The sequence below is a fragment of the Papio anubis genome, chromosome 5 (assembly GCF_008728515.1).
Source record: "Papio anubis isolate 15944 chromosome 5, Panubis1.0, whole genome shotgun sequence".
NCBI lineage: Eukaryota > Metazoa > Chordata > Mammalia > Primates > Cercopithecidae > Papio > Papio anubis.
Genome location: NC_044980.1, coordinates 100,098,189 through 100,122,352, shown reverse-complemented (window position 1 = coordinate 100,122,352; position 24,164 = coordinate 100,098,189). Strand labels below are relative to the sequence as shown.

Below are 24,164 nucleotides of genomic sequence, written 5' to 3'. Positions count from 1 at the left end.
CTTATTATAACAAATTAAATTTTAAAGTATGATGAACCTTTAGTTCTCTTAAATGTTCTAAAACTGTACACGTAAATTATAGGTTTCGTCACTGCTAAAATTTCACTTAGTCACAAATCTAAGTCAATTTTTCCATTATATATTTTAAATTAGAATTGCCTGTCTGACCTGTTACTCAAATTGGCCAAAGTTATCCCACAGTTTAAAAGTATTAAAGTACCACATTCACAGATGGCATTTTTTAATGCACAAGAAATACTCGCTATGGTTTTGACTCTTTAAAAAATGCCTCTTTTAAGCTCTGCTATGGTTGAAAGATAGTTGTATCCCTCAGAACAGTTTGGGGGGTTATGTTCTCATGTAACATCTGAGTTGCTTTAACTTGCTGAGAAGTTTCTCTAATCTTCATGATTAGAGGAATTCAGCAACGACAATGTCACCCTTACCTGTGATCATGATTGTCCAGAGCCACCTTTTATCATTACTTAAAGAAGCCCATGGTCACCTGGATTCTAACCTCACTTTGCTTTTATTCTCTGTTCACTGGGAGGGGCCTGCAACCTGTACCCAAACTATCATTTGATTACATTCTACATATCTTTGGATCTAAAGATGCCCACATTTCTTTCTCTCTCTCTCTTTCTCTCTCTCCCTTCCTTCCTTCCTTCCTTCCTTCCTTCCTTCCTTCCTTCCTTCCCTTTCTCTCTCTCTGCCTCTCTTTCTTTCTTTCTTCCTTTCTTCCTTTCTTTCTTTTTTTGAGTAGAGATGAGGTTTTGCCATGTTGACCAGGCTAGTCTCAAACTCCTGACACTTAGGTGACCTGCCTGCCTTGGCCTCCTAAACTGCTGGGATTGCAGGCGTGAGCCACCGCGCCTGGCCTCCTTTCACTTATTTCTTACTTCTTGGGACCCCACACTCTTACAGATATTAAAATGCTACCTACTTGAATTTCATATATCCCTGGCTTTGCCTGATTATTAGATCAGTTTCCAAGATCATTCTACAAGAAGGAGCCAGCAGTGTGGGCGGGGGAGACTTCTAGTTCTAGGACAAGGCCCTCTTTTGTTTTCTTAATTTCTTTGACATTTACCGCTACGGCTCTCTTCACTTTTGTGCCCTAATCCTAAATTTTAGTTCATATTTGGTCAACAAATCGCCTTGCAGCTAGAAGATTTTTTTTTTTTTTTTTTTTTTTTTGAGGCAGTGTCTCACTCTGTCACCCAGGCTGGAGTGCAGTGGTACAGACACGGCTCGGCTCACTGCAGCTTTGACCTCCTGGGCTCAAGCCACCCTCCTGCCTCAGCCTCCCGAGTTGCTGGGAACACAGGTACACACCACCACACCTGGCCAATTAAAAAAATTGTTTTTTTTATATATAGAGACAGGTCTCGCCACATTGCCCAGGCTGTTCTCAAACTCTCGGGCTCAAGCGATCCTCCTGCCTCAGCTTCCCAAAATGCTGGGATTATAGATGTGAGCCACTGTGCCTGGCCTTGGCAGATTTTTTTTAAATCTCTACAATAATTCTTCAAATCTTTATTGAACACCTGTTAAGAACAAAGCGATAGACTCTCCAAAACCAAGAACCCAAGAACACAACAACTTGGCATGGCGCCTGCCTTTGGGGGAATTTGCAGCTCTAGTGGCAGAAATAAGATGTATTAACCAGTTCTAAAACAACATAGAATGGGTTAAGTGCTAATAAGGAGACAGAAACAGATCTCTGTGGGAACCTGGAAGAGGGTTATTGTGTTGGAGAAATGGAGACATACCTCAAGTGGCCAGAGGGAGCAGGAATTTTGAGAGGCAAAGGAAAGGTCACATGAGAAAAAGTGGACTTTCCAGGAGATTCTAGGAGGGAATATTGTTGGTACAAGCTATGAATGTATGCCAAAAAAGGGAAAACAGTGCGAGGGATAAAGAGGGAGCCCGGGAAGTGGAGGCTGCAGTGAGCCCTGATTGCACCCCTGCATTCCGGCCTGGGCCACAGAGACCCTGTCTCAAAAAACAAACAACAAACAAAATGAAGAAGAATAAGGTTGGGACCGGATTATGGAAGAGGAAACCCTGGCTGCTGTTCTGTGCTATGACGAATGGAAATGCACAGCCATTAACTTTTCTGGAGATAATCCGTCTCAGAGACAATCAGAGTAAGCTAGAATTTAGTCCATGAGATTGACTTTCCTTTTCTCCACTCTATCTACATAAAAGTGTTATCAAAGAAAGCATTTTGAGTGTGAAACAAAATGTACATTCCTGGTACCTAACGACTCCCTCCTTGGTAAAACTTCATCTTCTACAGAGAGAACGTTAATTTGTTCAGGCCTCTAGGATTCCATGTGGAGCCTGCAGGCTAAATGAATGGATATTTCTGTCTAGATAATTGTAATACCACCAGAAATGATAGGCACTGGGGAGAACGTGGCTTACTGGTTAAGAGATATAACCGAAGAAATCATTGATTTGTGTAAACAGATAATTACCCCTCCCCCACCCTTTTCTTTTAGGTGGAGTCTCGCTCTGTCACCCAGGCTAGAGTGCAGTGGTGTGATCTTGGCTCACTGCAACCTCCGCCTCCCAGGTTCAAACAATTCTCTGCTTTAGCCTCCTGAGTAGCTGGGATTACAGGTGCCTGCCACCATGCCCGACTAATTTTGGTATTTTTAGTAGACGTGGGGTTTCACCATCTTGGCCAGTCTGGTCTTGAACTCCTGACCTAATGATCCACCTGCCTTGGCCTCCCAAAGTGTTGGGATTACAGGTGTGAGCCACCACGCCCAGCCTGTTTTTGTTGTTGTTGTTGTTGTTGCTGTTGTTTTTAAATTAGAGACAGGGTCTCACCCTGTCGCCTGGGCTGGAGTGCACTGGCACAATCATAACTCACTGCAGTCTCAGTCCTGGGCTCAGGTGATCCTCCTGCCTCAGCCTCCTTAGTAGCTGGGACTATAGTTAGACACCAGGCTAACCCAAATAGTATACAAAACAAAATTAAAGAGCGTAATGAGAGCGTTTATATATAGCAGCACAATATCCATGGACTGGTATGGCCATGGTGCGGGCTCTATAGCCACCTCTGGGCTGGTTTTCTTTAGTGTCATCACTGTCATGTTGCAAAAGCAGTCTCAACACCCAGCCTAGTTTCCTCTCTGCAGGATTTACATCCTTGTCCTACTGTCCCTCTAGCTTAATAGCATGCTCACGCTCTTAACATGGATTGAAAAAAGACCTGAGATCTTAACATATTTTCAAAAGGATCAGGATCTTCCAGCACCCTAATTCTCTAAATTCTCTCAGCCTCAGTACACATCCTCACATAAATGTCTTCATCACCACCACCACCCTCCAACACACACAAAATAACAAATCAAACTATGGTAGAATCTGGTTTTTAAAATTTAGGCTAGAATGGATCACAGTTAATTTCCCTTGTTTTTCTTATGACTCCTAAGTAACTTTTAATCACCACTATCCACACCTGAGTCCTTCCCCCTCCATATTTGTACTTAGAACTCACAACCTCAGAAGCCTTCAGCTGGGTGCCCCCTGCTTAGGGATATCCCCATGCAGAGGCCCCAGTAAGCGCAGAGCTGATGCTATCAATCTGTAGAGTAGTGAAACAATATTCTAGATCTGTGGGGATCACCTGAGTTTCTAAGTGCCCTATAAAATTGTACTGCCCCTCTAAAACAGGTCATACTTAAAATTTGTTTTAGAGAAGATGAAGCTAATGAGGAAACTGAGGCATAGGCAGGTTAAGTAGCCGGCTCAGAACCACAAAATAAGTCAAAAAGGATGAACCAGGGAGAAAGAGAACCATTATGCATACACTCAAACTGCTAAGCCATGTTTCTTAAAAGAACCCTCACCAAGGAGAATAAAAATGAAAGGGGTTTTGAAAGGCTCACAGAAATATTAACTTTTTTCTAGGAGCTTCTTTGAATTGTATTAACTTGATGATTTATTAGTAATTTACTGTCATGCTACATTAGTGCTGTGTGATAACGACATTGTTTCTGTTAATATCGTACGAATGAGGAATGAGATTTGTGGCTTTGCTTTCGTTGCCTAACAGCTAACAGCCACCCTCATAGGGTATCACACAGAGGGGCAAAAGGAGCCTGTGGAGAAGCAATAATATAAATAGTTCCTCTTGTGGGATTCTAGGAATTCTGCTTTTGTTGGAGTTTTTGTTTTTGTTGTTATTATGGTTATTATGGGGCTTCCATCTGAAGAAGAGGTTTTCTAAGTGAGTAATTCTGCCTATCTGGTTTGTTGCTGTTTTGTCTTGTTTTGTTTTGTCAGATAATACCTCTCTAGTACAGTAGATTCACCAGAGTAACCACAAACAAGAAAGAAAAAACTGGCTGACCTTAAAGCCTGAGAAAGTCACTTAAATATTGTGTGGCCTTAGGCAAGGCCAGGTCTCAGAGAATAGTTAAAACACTCACTGATAATCGAAAACTTACTTTTTCTTAACTGTTCAAAGATGTTCAGTGATTTTTAAAAATAGTAAAATATATAAGAAACTGAAATATATTTCTTCATGTTAAGGAGTTTCTTAGACAATTAAAGTGATATCTAAATATTATCTTGCTTTCTGTGCCTTTGTGGACGAGATTTCCCCATTCACATGACTGACAGAGGTGAAATTTACATTCAGAATGTGAGATTTATTTAAAGCTGTCTTAAAATTTCCTTAGAACTAGAAATGGGCCGGGCATGGTGGCTCACACCGGTCATCTCAGCACTTTGAGAGGCTGAGGCAGGGGGATCACTTGAGGTCAGGAGTTCGAGACTAACCTGGCCAACATGGTGAAACCCTGTTTCTACTAAAAGTACAGAAATTAGCCGGGCATGCTGGCATGCACTTGTAATCCCAGCTACTCGGGAGGCTGACACAGGAGAATCGCTTGAACGTGGTAGGTGGAAGTTGCAGTGAGCTGAGATCGCACCACTGTACTCCAGCCTGGGCGATGGAATGAGACTCTGTCTAAAAAAAAAAAGAAAGAAAGAAAAAAAAAGAACTAGAAATGCTTCTTATAAGGAGACATTTTAACATCGTCCTCCAAAATCCACGTTTTTGTCTCGTACCTGAATAGATATCAAACTGTATGAGACAAATCATCCCCTTCTTCAGTAAGCAGCAGAAACAAAGTTTGTTGTCACTGAGCTTTTAAACGCAAGTAAAAGTTTGTTCATACTTCAGATACATATATACAAAAAGCATGTTAATGTCCTACTTAAGTATTCCTAGAAATGAGTGGAAACTTGTCCTCAGCCATTTACTTGAGGTCGCTAAGAAAAAGTAATTGATCTACTGAGAGTTACCTGCTGGAATTTAAATAATACTCAGGTTAGTTATTAGCAATGAGAACTTTGCCTTAAGGGGGCAGAGAGATGGGAGGGGAGGGAAACAGTGGGTAGGGTGGGTGGTGCTTCCCATTTCTCGTTTGTGTGTGGCTGCACAGCTGGAACTTATTTTACCTCCCTTGTCCCGAAGTTTACTCTAATTATTTGTTCCCTGTTACAGTTCCCTGGTGTTAAAACCAAGTTTTAACTTGCAGAATATGTTTTTCTATCCCTCTTGTTATGTGGTGGGAAACACATTCCTTTTCTTATTCTAATTTTTAAAAGAAACATCCCCAGAGTCATATCAAAGTTTCTAATATTTACATGATATTCTTAATTTCTCCAAGGCCTCTGTCTTTACTTAGTGACCTCCTTTCTAAATTTTACGTCTTGGGCTCTGACCTTAACCTGCCCATGATTTAAGTCTTGAGACACAGTGGACTGCAAAAGAAGAAATGTGTTGGCAAATTTAGCAGCTCCTGGGGTTGCACCATGGATGCAAGCTTGGTAAACCAGGGCCATGAGCAAGTCATTAAAACACGTGACTTTTAAATCCCAAAAATTAGAATGGGTGAGAAGTATTTCATCATAACACATGATTTTGTTCTTTATATGAAAATTAAGTATCCTATGGTGCTTTTAATAAAGGGCACATAGCCATTTGCAAATTATTGCTCTGGTATTCTTCCCTTAGAAGAGGCCTAGCTTTTGTTTTAAGAAGTTTTCTGTGGATCTGGTACCCATTTTCCAAGTCCATATGGCTTTGGTTAATCTCTATTCTGTTCCCACCACTTCTTCTGTTTCCCCACTCCACTCATATACACAAACTGGATTTTATTGATTCGTCAAATTTTAGGAGATATTTCTAGTAGTACCATGTATTTAAATGGGCTTTACTTTTTCAGCATTTATTGTGAATGGAATATTAATGCTTAATTCCACCTTCACCTGCCTAATTTGCATATATTTGTGTCGTATGTTGAACTGCATGAAAAACCTACAGGGGAAAAAACTGGGCCGTGCTAACAGCTAATAGCCTATCTTTTCTTTTGACTTGCACAAATTGAGAAATATTGCCTGTGGCAAACATAATGGAAAACTGCATTTTTAATGCCCCCCCACACACTCATTTCTTTAAAAAGAAGAAAGCGGCTGAATATTCTTAAAAATAAAACTTCCCAAAGTACCCAGATTGACATGGGACACAGAAAAGGAGGATTTTGGCTTTCAGAATTAAGATTTGAAGCTGAATAAGGTTAGGCAGAGATGTTAAGGTTGACTAATGAGTACAGTGTTGGGCTTGAAAATGTGAAAGAAATACAATATTTCCCTCCTTTTCTGCTGAAAGTTTGGTACTTCGTAAAGAAGAATGGTTGTTACCTTAATGATCAGGGAACTTTTGAGTTGTTTGAAGTCTCATAATCTTTGTATTTAACTTGATGGCCTGTGTAGAAGATAACTAATAGGAGTTTTTTCTTTTTATAGTAAGAGAAGTTTTAACTTATTTTAAAATCCTTTCAGGTATTTTTAAAGACTACCTTTGCATTCTATTTCTCCTATTTGAAGAAAGGCATTCTCCTTAAGATTTGTGTTCACATTTTGTATCCACTCATTTTGGTTTCCCCAGCAGTTCAGAGTTAAAATGAGACATCATGTAATTGCAAAGAACAGCACAGGTTGGCTGCCTTAGCAAAAGCAAACTAAGCTGCATAGGAAGGAAAATGAAAGACACTTTTTAAATGCTGGAGTGAGAACATTTAAATTGATACGTCTTGTCGTATTTCTTCAACAGCAGCTTATAATTACCTTTCTTCAAGGCATATTTTAAGTGGACTTGTAACAGTAGCTTGAAATGTAAACTAGTAAGGGATCCAGTTGCAGAATCAGGAGTGTGCAGCTCTGTGGGAGCAAGGGCATGCTGGCCATTAGCAGAGCATGCCAGAGTGTCTTAGTCCTTCAGTCCGAAGTTGGCTTGAAGCCTTTAATTACACAGATTTGTTAGTGTACAGCATTGTATCAGCTCTTGATGAAAAAATTACCCCCAAATTTTGTGGCTAAAACATTTATTATTCCACAATTTCCGTGGACCAGGAATCCAGGGGCAGCGTAGCTGGATCCTTTGGGTTTCTCCTAAGGCAACAGTCATCTCAAGGCTCAGCGAGAAGGATTCACTTTCCAGCTCACTCACCCGATTGTTAGCCGATTCAGTTCCTTGTGGGTTGTTGAACTATGACATCAGTTCCTTGCACCTCTTGGCTGGAAGTCTCCCTTAGTTTCTTGCTTCATGGTCCTCTCCATTGGAAATCTCACAATATGGTACCTTGTTTCATGAGCAAAAGACAGAGTGTTCGCTAGACGTAAGGCACAGTCTTTTGTAACATAATCAGAGTGACAACCCATCACTTTTGCAGTGTTCTGCTCATTAGAAGCAAGTTAATAGGTTCAGCCCCCTCTCAAGGGAAGGGGATTATACAAAGGCGTGCCTACAGGAAGTTGGGGATCACTGGGAGCCATGTCAGAAGCTGCCTGCCACAAGCATCATGGCAGTACCTGAAGGGATGTGTTCTCTACTCTGTCTGAAGGATAGACCTATGATGAATTGTGGTGTGAATGTTACATATATTTGCATTGCTAATTATAACTTTTAGAAGTGCTGATTTGGGGCACTGAATATGGTCACTTTTCTATACCAAATTGGCTAAGTGCTGAGTCACGCTCACCTGAGCCCCAGGAGACCAAGATTTTTGGGAAGGCTAAAGTTAGAGCCCCTGTCTGAGGTCATGGAACAGAGTAAAAGTAAGGGGCCCTCACGGCCTTATTAGCGAGGTACTCTCAACACAGAGAACCAGAGAGTCTCCAGCTTGTATTTCATTATGTGTTATAAGGTTTTGATTGGTACTTTGCAGCTCATTCGGGGGAAGGGACTCTATGGATTGATTTATAAAGTTGCTATTAAGATAATGGAATGGAATGATTATGCTTGTTTTAATTGTCCCCATATCCCTATTCCCAGCTTCCTGACTCCAGTATACACTTTAAGGAGTAAACTGAGTAAATGGAGGTGAATTTGAATTATGCGGCGGCTGTTTAAGACATTTCTCATTTTAAGTTGAAAAATCCTATTAGAAAATCCGTGTATCTTTAGAGGAAGATTTCAGATCTAGATTTTTTTCACCTGTTTGCAAGTCACTGCCTCTTTTTGGTTGCCAAAGCTCCGATTTGGAAATTTAGGGATAAAATGTCTTCTGTCCCAGTTGCTGCTGGTTAGCTTCTGGAGGACCTGTGAAGCCTCTGATAAACATGTCTGGTACACACTCTTGCTCCCTGCCCAGAGCTGCACTGGCTCTTCATGTGAACCTCAGCTGTCACATGGATCCCTCCAGGGTACCCTAAACTGTGGTTCATATTTATGTCCCAGCTTGAAGAAGCACAACACAAAGGCAGGGACAGTTTGAAATCTTATATCTCTTCACATGCACAGCACCTAATAAAGAAGCTGATACATAGTAGGCATTTTATTTTATTTATTTATTTTTGATACAGAGTCTAGCTCTGTTGCTGGGCTGGAGTACAGTAGCTCAATCTCGGCTCACTGCAACCTCCACCTCCTGGACTCAAGCAATTCTCATGCTTCAGCCTCCCGAGTAGCTGGGATTACAAGTGTGTGCCCCCATGCCCGGCTAATTTTTGCATTTTTAATAGAGACAGGGTTTTGCCAAGTTGGCCAGGCTGGTCTCGATCTCCTGGCCTTAAGTGATCCATCCACCTTGGCCTCCCACAGTGTTAGGATTGTAGGCATGAACCACTGCACCCAGCCCATAGTAGGCATTTTAAAAGCATTTGAAATGGTAGATGAAGCTGCAGTAATATGTAATGGATTTTTATAATTATTCACTATCAACTTTCAACACTGACTATTCATTTTCTAAGGAAAGCAGCACAAGAAGTTATATATAGTGAATATAATTTATGTATATAAATTTATATATATTTATGTATATAATTTATGTATAAAATGCTTACATATTTGCTTTTAACTAAGATAAAGTTGGCTTTTAACTAAGACAAAGTGATGTGTCTCTAGAGCCCTAAGGATTAATACTACCTACCTCCTGACAAAAACAAGGCATATTTTAAGATTTTACTCCCTCATTTCCATCCTCTGCTCTATCTATTGCTCATAAATTGATCCTGAGATTTTCTTTGTAAGTTTAGTGGTGGGAATATTATATGTTTCAATTCCTCTGTTATGTTTTGTTTTTAGTGCTCAGTCCTCTGCCTTTTGCTTATTGTGATTAGTAATGCACTTATATCTTCAAATAGTACTAAAAATTAATCATCTGTATATTTAAGTTGGTATAAAGGTATCCTTTGTCAGTCAGGAAGTATGTGGTGAAAGAACCTTGAGCATAACATAGAGGAAAACCACACTCTCACTTTATTAAACCTTACATTTAAAAAATAGAGTTTTGATACTATATGGAAAAAGTTTTCATCTTTTTGGATTTTTTGTTTGTTTTTCAAGGTGTTAAATAAGAAACCCAAGTTATACTGAGCTAGTAAGGCACACTTCTCAGGTTGTCTTGAAGGGTTAGGAGTTTACTCCTTGAGCTCAGGCCAGTGATGCAGTGATGATAGAGTCAATCCATGGCATGCAATCTGTGTTGTGTACTCACATATCACATTGTATGCTAATATTCCTTGTTCATAAATTTTTCTAAGCATTAGAGTATAACAGTCAAACAGTATCACAAGGCATCAGCCACATTTTCTGGTGATAGAAAATAAGGAAGTAATGGGGCAGGTTGTTAGGGAAGAGAGGTTTTTATTTTATGTGTCATATAAATACAAATACATTCGATATTTTTAATTTACAGAAGTATGTAGCTAGCTAAGACTATGTCCCTCCTTGAGAGCTCATGAGAGAACTCTCCAGTTTTTTCCTGGATGGCTTATCATTTGCTCTTTAGTTATTCCCATGTGCCCTACAATAATTTTCATGTCCTGGATTTATTTCTCCTATATACAAATCTGAAAGACCTGTACTAAATCCAAGAAGCTCCTCCCTAAACCAATTAAGCATTTGATTTTGTCTTCACCATGTTTATCTAGCAGTATCATCTGTAAAGTCAGTTATTTGCATGTAGCAAATCAAGTTCGTGAGGCTTGAAGTGAGTTCATCTCAGCTCAGAAATTCATAGAACAGCAATGTGAACATCCATGTGTCACTTTTTTCACACTAACTCTCATGAATAAGACATATACTCCCTCAAGAACCCGTGGTTTTCCTAATGAATTGGAGTCACCTATGTGTACTGTATTTGCGACATGCACATTTGCAGTTGAAGTCCACAGGAAGGACACCATTTCCTGGATCAAACCGCAGAGTGCAAATATTGTGCCCTAAATAACACACTAGTTACTGTAAATGTCAGTAGAGGGAGTTTTTCTGACTTTGATTTAATGAAAGCCTACAGCAAAGCCAGCTGTTAGCACTTCTTAACTGCTTGTCAGAGCAACCAGGGGAGATAGGGAGGACCAAAAACACTTTTTCTCTATACTTTTGTTTTAAAATTAAAGTAGTTTTCAACAGGTGTTGAATAGGGACACTGGGGGCTCTATACTACTTGACGTTATTTAGTTGGTGAATTTAGTTCTCCTCCAGGAGAGTTACTTGGATCTATAATTACATAAGGAGATTGTATAAAATGTGTTTGCAAGTTTGTATATTGAATCCTCTCACCTGCAAAAGAAGCATTTTTGTGTTCTGGGCTCCCCATGAGGAATAATTTAAAAATAAAGGAAAGAGAAGACACACCAAATGCCGATCCCTCGCTTTGTCACTTTGGGTATTGCCAAACTAATTGTAAGCCATGTGTGATTTGATGGATGTCATCTGCTTTTTCTGAACAAAGAAACCACTTGAAGCAAACACATAGGGAGGAAAGTATGCGACGCTCATTTCTGTAATTTTTTTCATTTCTAGAATGCATTAGTAAATACATGTGGTTGTGAAGGGCCTTACTGCCCTTGGAAATTCCTTTGACATTTTGCTGTGTGTACAGAGGGGAGATAATCTTTCAACCGTAGGGAAAGTTTACAGTCTTATTATCTTGAAGAGGAGAAGAAAGTTTCTTCCTCAAGTGATTTATAACTTGAAACATGCTGTCATGTTTTGGTAAGCCCACTTTATTAATTCCATCCTTCTCTGTGGCAAATTAAAAAAAAAAAAAAATACATGTACCATTGCAACATAGTGCTTTCTCAATAGCATATTGTACTTATAATAGCATGATGGAAGTTACCGGGCTTGGGTTAGTCATATAGAATGCAGAGCCAAGTTCTGAGTAAAACCTCTAATTGAATTACCTGCAAAAGCACTGACAGACAAGCTTTCAGGACGGACAAAGCTCTGCTTTCCCGAGCAGAAATAGGTCATGTTTAAGTCTGCCTTGTAACTCTCTGTTATTGGTTTTTGCCGGCACTTTCACCTCATGCCTCTGTTGGGCCCCTTTTCCTGCAGCAGAGGAGGAGCAGCTCTGTGAAAGCCAGAGGGCTCACACATTATCCTCTCGATTTAGAGAAAATTGATAACAGATCAAGTTAAATGGAAGAGCCTTTGAAATAAAAATCCAAAGTATTTCTTCACAGATTACTCAGATTCTTGCATGATTCTTTTATTGTATTGAAAAGAGAAGATCAGGATATGAAAGTAGCCTTTCTGTAGCAGTGAGACCTGAAAAGTACTGTTTGTTTTAATTTGGGGGAAGAATTAGAGAAAGTTCCTGTTGTCCAAATCAGGAAAGAATTTATTGTCCATCATGTGTATGTGAAAATGAAGAGTAATGTGTTGTTGTTCTCTTCTTTCTCTCCTGCTCTCTCTCTGTGTTATCCACAGCCTCTGCAATCCCAGATAATGGAAGAAGGTCCTGTCTAAAGCTCAAAGTCTTTGTGAGACCGACAAGTAAGTTCACTAGAATGAGCTTCAGAGGGTGGCTTCACTGCGCATGCTTTATTGTGTGGTCTGGTTCACAGCGGTAAAACTTTTTTTACTGTTAAATCTTGTGTGGTATCTGTTTTGTATATCAACATTCATATTTTAGTTTTCATCATATTTTTTCTCATTCTTCATGATGCTTTTACTTAAGTACACAGCAGTTGCTAACTTGTTGTTTCTTAGACTGTTGTACATGCAGAGCAAATGGGAACAATATTGGCATTTAGAACATGCCATTGATTGCAAAACAATCTTTACATAAAAAAAGAAAAAAAGGAGAGAAAGAAAAAAGAAAGAAATGGGAGTTTAAGGGTGTCTTCACTAACATATTTGGCTGTTATCTCTATTTTTGTTATAGATAGCTGTATGAAAACTATAGGTGTTCATGATCGTGTTTTCGATGTTAACGACAAAGTAGAAAATTCATTAGAACCAGCAGGTTAGTATGCTTAGAGAATCTCTTTTAACAAATGCATCTATTTCTCTGGTGCTTCAGTATTTTTTTCCTTTCTTCCTCTCTGCATGTTTGCATGGTATAGTTGTTGTTCTGCTTTTGCTCATTGCTAGCGATGCTAATATGACTTATATTCTACCTCATTCCTCCAGTATCTTTGTGTAATGCATGTTAGATAAAATAAAACTTTTCTTTTTTGGAATGGGTTTGAGCTAATGCAGTATCCTAATATAGAAGCCCCATCAGAATGCTAAAATCTCACTGCCTTTTACCATATCCTCAGAGCATGCTGGTGAATCACTGTGAATATTAAAGGTTCTGTTTTCATATAAGACACAAAACATTTCTATTGTATATGTTCATAAAATTTTATTTTTTATGTCCAAATCTATAGATAAAAGTAATAAGACTATTGCATAAAATAGAAACGAATTCAACATATTTAGTTTTCTCTAGAAATTTACATGCATCATTGAACTGACCTAAGGAACTTTATTTTATTTAAATATTATTTTAGCTATTGTCAATAGTAATTGGTCTACAGAAGTATAATCACATTGCCACCACAAATTCACACATCTCTTGCTGCCACAAATGTACCAGTAGCCTGTTGAGCCAAATGTGATCCTTGATTACCGAGGCAAAATAAGTTTTAAGGATAAATAAAATTTTTCTACTATTGACTTCCACACTTCTAATGTTTCCCATAACTAAAGAAAAATAAAACCCATCAAAGCACTCATTGAGGCATTTAGTCTGTCGCATACTATGGATAATGAGAACATGTAAACTATTCATTTGGTTATCAATTCAGTCTGGCCATTTAATGAAACTAGATTCACTGGGAGGTGTGGTCGCCCTCTGCCAACTGCTTATGGAGGAGTGTGCCTGGAGGCCCTGTGTGTTCCCTTCCTCTGTGGTGTCCTCTTCTCCCCTACCTGCTCCAGATCTTCACTGGTTTCCTTACCCATCTCCCTTGATCATCTCAAAGCTTAAGGGCAATAAAATGTTTTCCTCTTCATGGAGAGATTTGAGCCCCCTTATGTAAATGGAGATTTTTTTTTTTTTTTTTTCTTTTTGTAGTAGAAATTTCTCTTCCTTATGGTCCTAGAAACTAACAGGCATTGAGGTCCACTTTTTCCTCCAATGTTGTAACCAGGACTGCACAGTCAATGAGCCTTAGGGAAACTTACCCTGAGTAAATGCTGTGCCTCAGGACATACAATAGCTTGCCCGTTATAACTGACAGAAAGAGTTAGAGTTTTTTCCCTGAAGCATTCTTGTTTTTCTAAGGCAGGCATCTCACCCAGAGCGCAAATGAGAGGTGTGTACAATGAGCTCTCCGAGGTCTTAGTGGCTCCCCAGGGATCAGTTAGCTGCTTTAGAAAGTTTTAAGGAATGAATGCTGACATGAAGACATTTTAATTGTGTCCTGGAAATCTGGAGCCATGACTTTGGCTTCTTAAGGTACCAGAGTCCTCACAATTGGGGACTTGGGCCATCAGAGGATCTGCAAGTTACTCAGTATCTCCCTCAACAACCCCAGAGTCTACACTCTTCCTTCTGTGACTGAGGAGACTCACCTGTGCCACATTGCTGATTAGATAGATCCAGGTTTAATACTCAGATCTTCTGACTCCTATTCCAATATTAGTATCAAAGTAGTAGTCTCTTACCATTGCTAGAGGTATGTTCATAAAGAGGACTTAAGTCTCTTGGCTTTGTTAAGAAGCCACAAGAAGAATGAGCAGCATGTTCTAAACAAAAATTACCCAGGATTATGATCTATTGATACACATTGTACATAATGTAGGCATATCTTTCCCATGTTTTTTTTTCCCCCAGGGAATCTCTACTGCCTGTCTACAGCATAGAAGGCTGCTTAGATACCTAACAGATTGCATATTTTTCTCTGGTAATGAAGAGGCACATGGAGGACCATCCTGCCGTTAGGAAAATTACCTTTGAATTCCACTAACGATACAATGCAAGATATTAAGATGCCTTCGTGCATGAACATATGTCACTGTCTTTGGGGAAACAATGTTTTTTTTTCACTGAACATTTAAAATGCACAATGGCCCCAAATTGATGGACATATAACTGCTGGAAGTTTGCAAAAGTTTGGCAGAATGTAGTTCAGTGTGTGCAAACGTGCACTGGGGAGTAGAGCGTAGGTGTACATGCAGGAAAAGCTCTTTGAGTCAGTCAGAGCTATGTTTTAAGGGCTTGCTGGTGAGCAACTTCACTAACAAAGTGAGACAAGGTTGAGCCACAATTCCTGGCAATAAGAAAACAATAAGGAGTGAAGCACTGTGCCTCACACCTATAATCTCAGCAATTTGAGAGGCTGAGATGGGTGGATTGCTTGAGGCTGAGAGTTTGAGACCAACCTGGACAACACTGTGAGACCTTGTCTTTCCAAAAAAAAAAAAGAAGTGGTGTGTGTGCCTATAGTCTCAGCTACTTGGGAGACTGAGGTGGGAGGATTGCTTAAGCCCAGGAGTTCGAGGCTACAGTGAGCTATGATCATGCCACTGCACTCCATCCTGGGTGACAGAGCAAGATTCTGTCTCTAAGAAGAGAGAGAAAGTCCCGTCAGACTTGCAATTTTTCCCCACTGTGTCAAACCACTGAATGAAAGGGTATTTGCCTTCCCCTAGCTCCGGGTGTAGACCCAGTCTTTATGAACCCAGCAAGTCTGAAAGGATTCCACTGCATGATCTCAGCGATGTGTACTAATTCACCTGTCTTTGGAATGTATTTGTCTTTTTTGTTTGCTTGCACACTCTGCCTGCCAGTTTCCTATCATCAGGGATGCAGGATGATCTCAGGGCAGACATATGCCACATAACATGCTCCAAAATATTGTTAGTGTTCTCTCCATTAACCATTGAAACCCCCATGTTGTGGAATCCTGTAGCCAAGAGGCAAAACTTGATTTAGCTTCTGAAGAAGAACATTTTCTTCTCTCAAGCCCATGTTACAAGTGTTAGAAATTCTCTCATATTTAGGTGTACTTTTCATTGGGATAGATTTTGCCTATGAATTCCTCCTTAGAATTCTGAAATTGCTCAGATTTGCCCAAATGACAGCCAGTTTCTCATTTCACTTTTGGGGGCTGTAGAATTTCCCAACACTGGGAACCTGTTTTAATCAAAGGATGCTTTGTGGAATCCCAAATGAGGAACAGCGTGTTGCAGGAAGAAGAGAAGGATCCTGATGCCCTAATGGGACTGACTTTCCTTTTGTGGAGCAGGAAGATATATATTCGCTGGGTGCTTATAAAAGGTTAATTCCAAAGATTGTATATGATAAAAGGACTGAAAGGCCCACTTAGCCTCATACTGCACTTAGATGAAAAACAAAAGCCTTTCTCTCCATTACCCTGTAAGACCTATTCCCTGTGTCTTGTGCTGAGTAGACCTGGAATAATGGATAGCCCTCACTGTGTACATAGAAGGGACTAGGGTGGTGGTGAAGGGGTTCACACCGAAGATCTAAGTGCTAGCTGGGTACCTTTAACAGTACACTTGTAAACTATACAAGGAGAAGGATTGGGTAATATGCTAGTAAAAATAAGATAGAGAGGAATCCAATAGCTGATGCAATTTCAGGTATTTAAATATGTGATATTATGAAATGAACTCTGGAATCCTCAGGGTTTATGGTTATTTCACAATTAAGCCTGAAGTGCTCCATTGTTTTGATTGACAACATATTGGTGCTCTTAAGAAAGTGATTTGGATTTTAATTTCAGGGCTATTAAGGGCCTTCTACTTCCTGTTAACTACAGATTTAATTAATACACTTGCAAGGCTGAAAAAGAGCAGAGAATAGAGGAGAGTCTGAAGGTATTTGGCCACATTGTGGAGGACTTTATATATATTTTTTCTGCATCCATTTATCTTACCATCTTGCTTCCTAACCTTTTCTAGTCTCCTAGGCTAAAATCACTCCATGTAGATTCACTAAGGTCCAGGAAAAGGGAGCAAATTTGACAAGGGGATGCAACAGCTTTTATTCGAGGGAAGGCTAAAATGATAAGAGCACTCCAGGGCAGGAGACTCAACACTAAGAAGACCTTTCTCATTGGGAATGGATGTGATGGACAGAAACATCCCAAACGAGCATATCTGAAGCAGAAGTCAGCCTGTGAACCTGAAAAGTGGTTACTTTAGGACAAATGTTAGGGAGTGTGATTCTACCCAGTGAACTAAAAGCACCCTTACTGTGACACGTGTGGTAGGAAAATATAAATGAGTTTAAAATAATGGTTAGTTAACCCGTTGAGGGGTTTGAGGTGGCCCCATCCGGGGTATTTAGGGATTATCCTTTGAGGTCAATATAATTGTGAACAACCACTAGAGCCTTGTTACCATTCTCTCTGACCCTTGAGCAATTCCCAGATGGCAACTGCTGAACACCTACAGGAAGTTACCCTGATGCTGAGATAAAATTTGCACAGGGACTCACTATTGGCCCTCAGAATGTGTTATTCAGAGATCCTTAGTCTAAAAGCACAAGTGGCCAGGTATGGTGACTCCTGTCTATAATCCCAATGCTTTGGGAGGCCAGGGGAGGAGGTTGGTTGAGGCTAAGAGTTTGAGACCAGCCCGGGAGGCAAAGCAAAACCCTGTCTCTCTAAAAATGTTTTAAATTAGCCAGGCATGGTGGTTCACACCTGGAGTCCCAGCTACTTGGGAGGTTGAGGCAGGAGGATTGCTTGAGCCCGGGAGGTCAAGACTACAGCGAGCTGTGATTGGGCCACTGCACTCCAGTCTGCACAACAGAGCAAGACCTTACCTCTCAAAAACATTGATTAATTTAATTTAATTAACAGTAAAGAAAAGCATGTTAGACAGGTGGAAAGAAGAAGACAGGCAGCCCTGGAGCAGAGCATGGCTCCTAGGCAAGCCTCCAACCTCTCTTTGGTACTAATTGCTGCAGAGTTCCCATTTTGAAGTTAAGCCTGTTAATCATGCAGATCAGGAAGGCTATCCAAAGTCAGAGGCAGCCTCATAGAACACTTTATAGCTAAATAAAAGAAGCTTAACTCACTTAATCCATTTTATTTAGAGGAAAATTTGCATCCACGCTGATAATTTATGTGCCAAGCTTCAGCCCGATAAAAATAAAAATAGTCAAGTTCAAGTAATTTAATCTTAGAAATACAGGGTTTGTAATAGAGATAGCACCATCATTGACACCTAATTATAGGCAAACTAGTGGGCATAGGTTTATTGAAGTTTACTAGGCATGATGTATAGTTTATCCAAAATGCTGTTGTTTTGGCATTTAGTTTTTCATGTTTGAAAATTCGTCTAGGCATCCAACAACCAGGCAATCTACACTAATCCTATGAAACAGCTAAAAGAAGGGAAATGGGCAGTGCATTCTGCCCCACCCCCACCAACATGTCAGTTGCCTGCTTGTGACATCTTAGGTTTCAAAGGTACATTCAGATATCTGAAATTTGTGCAAGGCATATCTGACTGCTGGCTAACCAAAGCAGCTCACGTGCCAAAGTTTACGTGTATGCATAATTTTTCCCTTCAATTTTTAAGGAAAGTATTAATATTGCTGAGAAAGTCCAATTTTCTTTGCTGCTTCTTTGTTTGCTGTAAATAATGAGTGATTATGCAGACATGAAAGTCAATGGTGGCACAAGGTTCATTACCCTACTTTGCAGAGGGTGGCGAGGTCTGTTAACAGCAGGCTACTGCAAGAGAGTTATTAAGGATGTGAAATCTCATTGGAATGTGTGCTTTCTATTTGAACAGATGACACCGTACATGAGTCAGCCGAGCCATCCCGCGGCGAGAACGCGGCACAAACACCAAGGATACCCAGCCGCCTTTTGGCAATCCTACTGTTCCTCCTGGCGATGCTTTTGACATTATAGCACAGTCTCCTCCCGTCACTTGTCACAGAAAACATCAGGGTCTTGGAACACCAGAGATCCACCTAACTGCTCATCCTAAGAAGGGACTTGTTATTGGGTTTTGGCAGATGTCAGATTTTTGTTTTCTTTCTTTCAGCCTGAATTCTAAGCAACAACTTGGGGCTGGGGGCCTAAACTTGTTCCTGCCTCCCTCACCCCACCCCACCCCCAGCCCTGGCCCCTGACTTCTCTCGCCCCTCCCAAATTAAATGGACTCCAGATGAAAATGCCAAATTGTCATAGTGACACCAGTGGTTCGTCAGCTCCTGTGCATTCTCCTCTAAGAACTCACCTCTGTTAGCGCACTGTGTCAGCGGTCTATGGACAAGGAAGAGTAGTGGCAGATGCAGCCAGCGCTGGCTAGGCCCGGGAGGGTTTTGCTCTCCTATACAATATTTATGCCTTCTCATTCAGAACTGTAAGATGATCGTGCAGGGCATCATGTCACCATGTCAGGTCCAGAGGGGAGGTATTAAGAATAGATATAATATTACACCATTTCCTATAGGAGTGTATAAATGAACTGGCTTCTAAAAGGTTGAGACACTGGGTTTTTTTAAATATGACTGTCTTAAAGCATTCTTGACAGCAAAACTTGTGCTCTCTAAAAGAAGCCTTTTTTTTTTTTTCTAGGAGGCAGGTTGGGTGTGGAATGCTAATACAGAGCAGGTGTGAAAACAGAGAAAACTACAGGTTTGCTGGGGCTGTGTATGTGTGAGTGCCTCTAATTTTTTTGGTGACTGGGCAGTGCACACCAGATATTTTTTCTTTGAATACAGATCACCATGGTGCTACAACTTTTTTTTTTTTTTTTTAGAAACTCAAAGAGGCATTTTTATGAATAAAGTGACCTTCCCTAAGGCTGACAAGCCAGGGTTGATGAGTGCATAGTGGAATAGCTTTGGATGCTCCTCTGGGGGATGACGTATACCAAGGAGAGGACCGCAGTGGCCAGAGGAGACATGATTTGGCTTTGCTGGAGCGCCAGTGTGCTGTGGCCTTTCCCCGCCTCCCACCCTAGTACCCACGTTTTGCTCCACACTCCATGACTGCAGGGGCTCGGACACAAACCCCTGTCACCAGGAGAGTCAGTCAGCATGACTTGGGAGGGCTAAAGGGAAATTTGGAAATAAAATTCCAAAGTTTGGAGTAAAAAAATTCAAGTGTTGATTTTATATTCTTTCCCTTTCTGGCACAGCCTAAAGCATAGGGGGAACATGTGTTTATCTGTGGGAGATAAACAAGATGGAGTCCCAAAGACTTTAACAAAATATTTTTTTAAAAATCCACTAGAATAGAAAATACATTATTTAGATATACTTTATGCTGAGAGTGAGTATATATGCTTGTCCTATTTAAACTTGTGAGAAAAAGTGGTATCCCTTGATACATTTAGAAATATGGGGGCTATCTTGTTTCATTGTGGGGGTGGGGCAGAAGGAGAATAAATGCAGGATGACCCTGTTGAAGGAATCTTAGCATGGCCAACAGGGGACATTTCCAGTCGATTACCAGGAAATGCAAGCCTCGGGGTTTCTACTGGTGGTGGGGCTGTCATGAACTTCAAAATCCAAAGCCTAGACAGGGAAAAGTGTTAGACCAATGGAAAAGGAATCCAACCTTTATTTTTTTTATTTTTTTTTTTTTTTTTTTTGCTATTGCACGACATGTCAACAGAAACCATGCCTTTCAAAGTAAGAAATGTGATGATCATGTAAAATGTGAAAAATTGAAAGCATTCCAGCAAAATAAGAATTTTTTATATCTTTGTTTTTTAAGATGTATATGTAAAAAAAAAAAAAAAAGAGAAGGTCACGTTATGGACAGACTTCGTGAATGGGAATTTGCTTAGAATTGTGAGTAGTTCTGAATTAGAAAAGTATGTGAATGAAAGGCAGCTGTAAATGTATTGCACCCTGGAGAGTTGTACACATGTTGAAATGTAATCTGGGCTTACCTGATCCATTTTTGGAGTGGATGTCACTGCCGAATCTGTTCTCACATGGAACCATGTGCGTGGGGTTGCCAGCCTCACAGATACAATCAATCCTATTCCCCCCTGACATCAGGAACTCCTCTGGAGTGGCAGAGTCTTATCACAGAAGGCAGCCACCATTTCACTGAAACAAAAGTTCATGGCATTCAATTCCTTTTTCCTTTAACTATTTATATACTTGGTACTCTCAGTAATATTCAGAAATACTTTTTTTAAAATAATTAATAGTTACAGGCTTGTTGGTCCAGTGGGATTTGGGTAGGGGGAGAAAGATACCTTCTAAAATGAATCAGTACAACCAAAATAATACTGCATGTTCTATAACCACAAGGAGATCAAATGATTCTGTAATGATTCCAGTTAGTCATAACTATGTTAGTAGTGCTAAATTCAATTTAGAAATGGTGACTTCTGTGGTTTTCTTAGCATTTGTCTCTAACAAATGGTGAAATAATTACTCATGGCCCTCTCTGCCATTGTCTTTCATTTTTTCACAGTGAAATTCGACCCCTTTACTTCACCATTCTGCCACTGCAAATTAAGTATAAAGAAAATAGCAAGACTATCCACACCAGTAGACAGTATGCTTCTCTACTTATAAGTGACGTAATCATAGCTAATGGCACTTGCCATGGAGTTTTCAAGATGATTGGTGTCAGACAGTTTTCATTTTGTTTAAAAAGTGTTGGTGGCCTTTTGTGGTGTTGTTACAATCCTCTGGGGGCTTAGGAGGATGTTGATGCAACTTTGTAGATGCTTTTAATTTCAAAAACAACTCAAAAGTCTGAAGGGCAGTCATAGCTGCCACTCAGCCCCAGTTAGTCAAACCCCAGTGACCTTTGCCCCTGGTTGCCAAGGGCTTTGCAACATGAAGCAGGGAAATAAGGATCTGTCTGTTTAGTGGATACCGTGTATCCTTTAATAGACCAGGTAACAGTTCGTGTTAGTTTAGACTATTGTTTTGTACTGTACTTTCTTGGGTGGCAGAGGAAAGAAAAGTAAAACATTTAAAAAAAAAAAAAAAAAAACTGCGTTCTTTAAATTCTGTATTATTAGCAACCTCTGTTGTATATAGTGTTTGATAATAAAGTATTAATTTGATTCTTATGTCTTTTGTAAGTGAGAACAATAGACTTTCAGGATACAAAACATGCATTGAGGCTTTGAAACATCCAATGTGTACCGTGGCTGAAAACAAGAGTCACAAGTGGCTGAGACACTGCTCCATACAGGACTCATGTGTGGCCATTGCCCACCCAATCTTATGACTCCATCATCTCGGGACCTGGAACAACATGACTTTTTTGATCAATATTTTGTCCTCAGTGTTTTCAAGGTCTGATGTTGGAGCCCTGTGGCCCACCCTCCCTTCTCCACCAGCATGTTGGTTTGAAAAGGATAGGGAATTTAGAAATGGTTCTGTACTTTCGTTTGGTTTGGTTTTCTGTGTGTGATTGTTTTCATGGACTGTTTTATTTTTTCCCAGGAAGAGTCTTTATCGATATCATGTGCAGCTCGCTCATGGAAATGGTTGCAAACCAATCAGTGTAGGAAGGTTCAATGGGGCTGTTTCCCTCTCCGTGTCGTTGTGAAAGGAAGAGTCACACAGTACCTGTGGATTTTCAGGGACTCTGTTTTTCTCCGGTGCCTTAGCAACGGCAGCAGCCATTTGTATTAGTTTCAAATAATTAGAAAAACAGTTTTCAACTCCTCCTTTCCATTCATTGCTCTCAGAGTTGTGGTCACTGACTTTTCTTTTGAAAACCACCTCCACCAACACCCCCGTTTGCCTACACCACCCCCTTTTTACTTTATATGTTTAGTTTATTTTTTTGTCTCTTGCCTTCCTCCCACATTTTATTTCCCTTCAGAGCCGTGAATGGTCAGGTCTGTGTCTGGTTTGGCATCACTGAGTTTTTCCCATGCATTGGCCCCAGGGCTGCTAGGATGTGAGACAAATCTCCCTACAATGGGCTTGCTCCCATTGTCTGTACAGTTTAATAGATGCTGGCATGTCGGAGGTTACCCATGAGTCAAAATCCGCTTTCCATGCTTACTCTTGACACCCCATTGAAGCCACTCATTGTGTGTGCGTCTGGGTGTGAAGTCCAGCTCCGTGTGGTCCTGTGCTTGTACTGCCCTGCTTTGCAGTTCCTTTGCACTTACTCATCGAGTGCTGTTTTGAAATGCTGACATTATATAAACGTTAAAGAAAATGTAAAAAAAAAAAAAAAAAAAAGAAATACCCACACACAAACAAACCCATACGATCTGTATTTGTATATACACGTGTCCGTACAAGTATACCTAAATAAAAATTAAAGATTTTCATCATTTTAATTGGATCCCTCCTTCTAATTCTTTGTTCCTTGAATGACGCCTTTATTTCAGGGGCTACTTGTACTCTGCTGATTTTTCAAAATCTTTGTGGACAGAAAAGATAATGCAACATGCACAAGGGAAGGCCTGGGAAGCTCAAAGAATGCAGAGTTAGAAATGGCCAAGTATCTGGGCGCATTCCAGTTATTCTGATGAGAGAATAGTGAGATTTCAGCCTAGTCTCTGTATTTGAGCCTTAAAATAGGCACTATGACAAGCCCTGCATCCTAAAACGACTGTTAAATACAACAGGAGCTAAATACAAATTATATTCTGTTACTTTGCACGTAGTTTTTTCACCCCGTCAAGAAAAAGACCAAATAAGCATTTTCTCAGCAAATATACTGGAAGAAGAAAAGAAACAATAACAGTAATAATAATCACTTCAGTACTGCCCAAAGCCTCAATTCTCACAATCAAGGAATAATTAACTTACTACCGTGTGACCTTAGGCAAGTCACACAATATTTTTGGGACTCAGTTTCCTTATCTGTGAATAACAAGGTTGTATAAGAGATTTGTTTGATTTTCTCAATTCTACCCTTTTGGGGCACTGCAAAGCCCATTTTACATCTATGTGATGTGAGTGTTTTTGTCTTTGATGATGACATTGCTATAAGCACAATTTGACAATTTCATCTGTAGAAGAAAAAAGCATCAAATATCTGACATAATAGACACCTAATGCATTTCAAGACTTGGCTTTAATTACCCCATGTTAACATTAAACTCATTGAAAGCTTTTTATTATACTTAATTATTTGACAGGGCACTAAACACTAATTATAACTTACTGTAACCTTTTTTTGTTAATGAAGAATGACAGCTTTATAGAATGAGAAACAACTCACATTAAAAAATATGTACTGGACTACTTATATGACATTTTCAAACCAGAACAGCATTACGTTATCATTATCATCTTCACCATCATCATCAAAAGCATTTAAGTGATCATGACATTGTGCTCAGTGCTGTGCAAAATAAAGTTAATGTTTACAGTCTGTACTTCCAAAGCTTACAACATAAGGCAGACGTTACGTGT

General features: G+C 40.0%; 1 protein-coding gene across 2 annotated transcripts in view; it reads left to right on the top strand.

Moving 5' to 3' along the window:
• The window catches only part of EFNA5 (ephrin A5), a 298,647-nt gene extending 275,562 nt beyond the window's left edge, over positions 1-23,085 (top strand). Inside the window, exons 3-5 of one of the 2 annotated variants that reach the window (XM_009208851.4) lie at positions 12,248-12,313; positions 12,705-12,785; positions 18,584-23,085. In XM_009208851.4, the coding sequence (XP_009207115.2) occupies positions 12,248-12,313; positions 12,705-12,785; positions 18,584-18,705 (269 nt within the window). In that variant the 3' untranslated portion in view covers positions 18,706-23,085. The remainder of the gene's footprint in view (positions 1-12,247; positions 12,314-12,704; positions 12,786-18,583) is intronic. The other variant, XM_017959753.3, reaches the window with a different exon arrangement.
• The last annotated feature ends 1,079 nt before the right edge of the window (positions 23,086-24,164 follow it).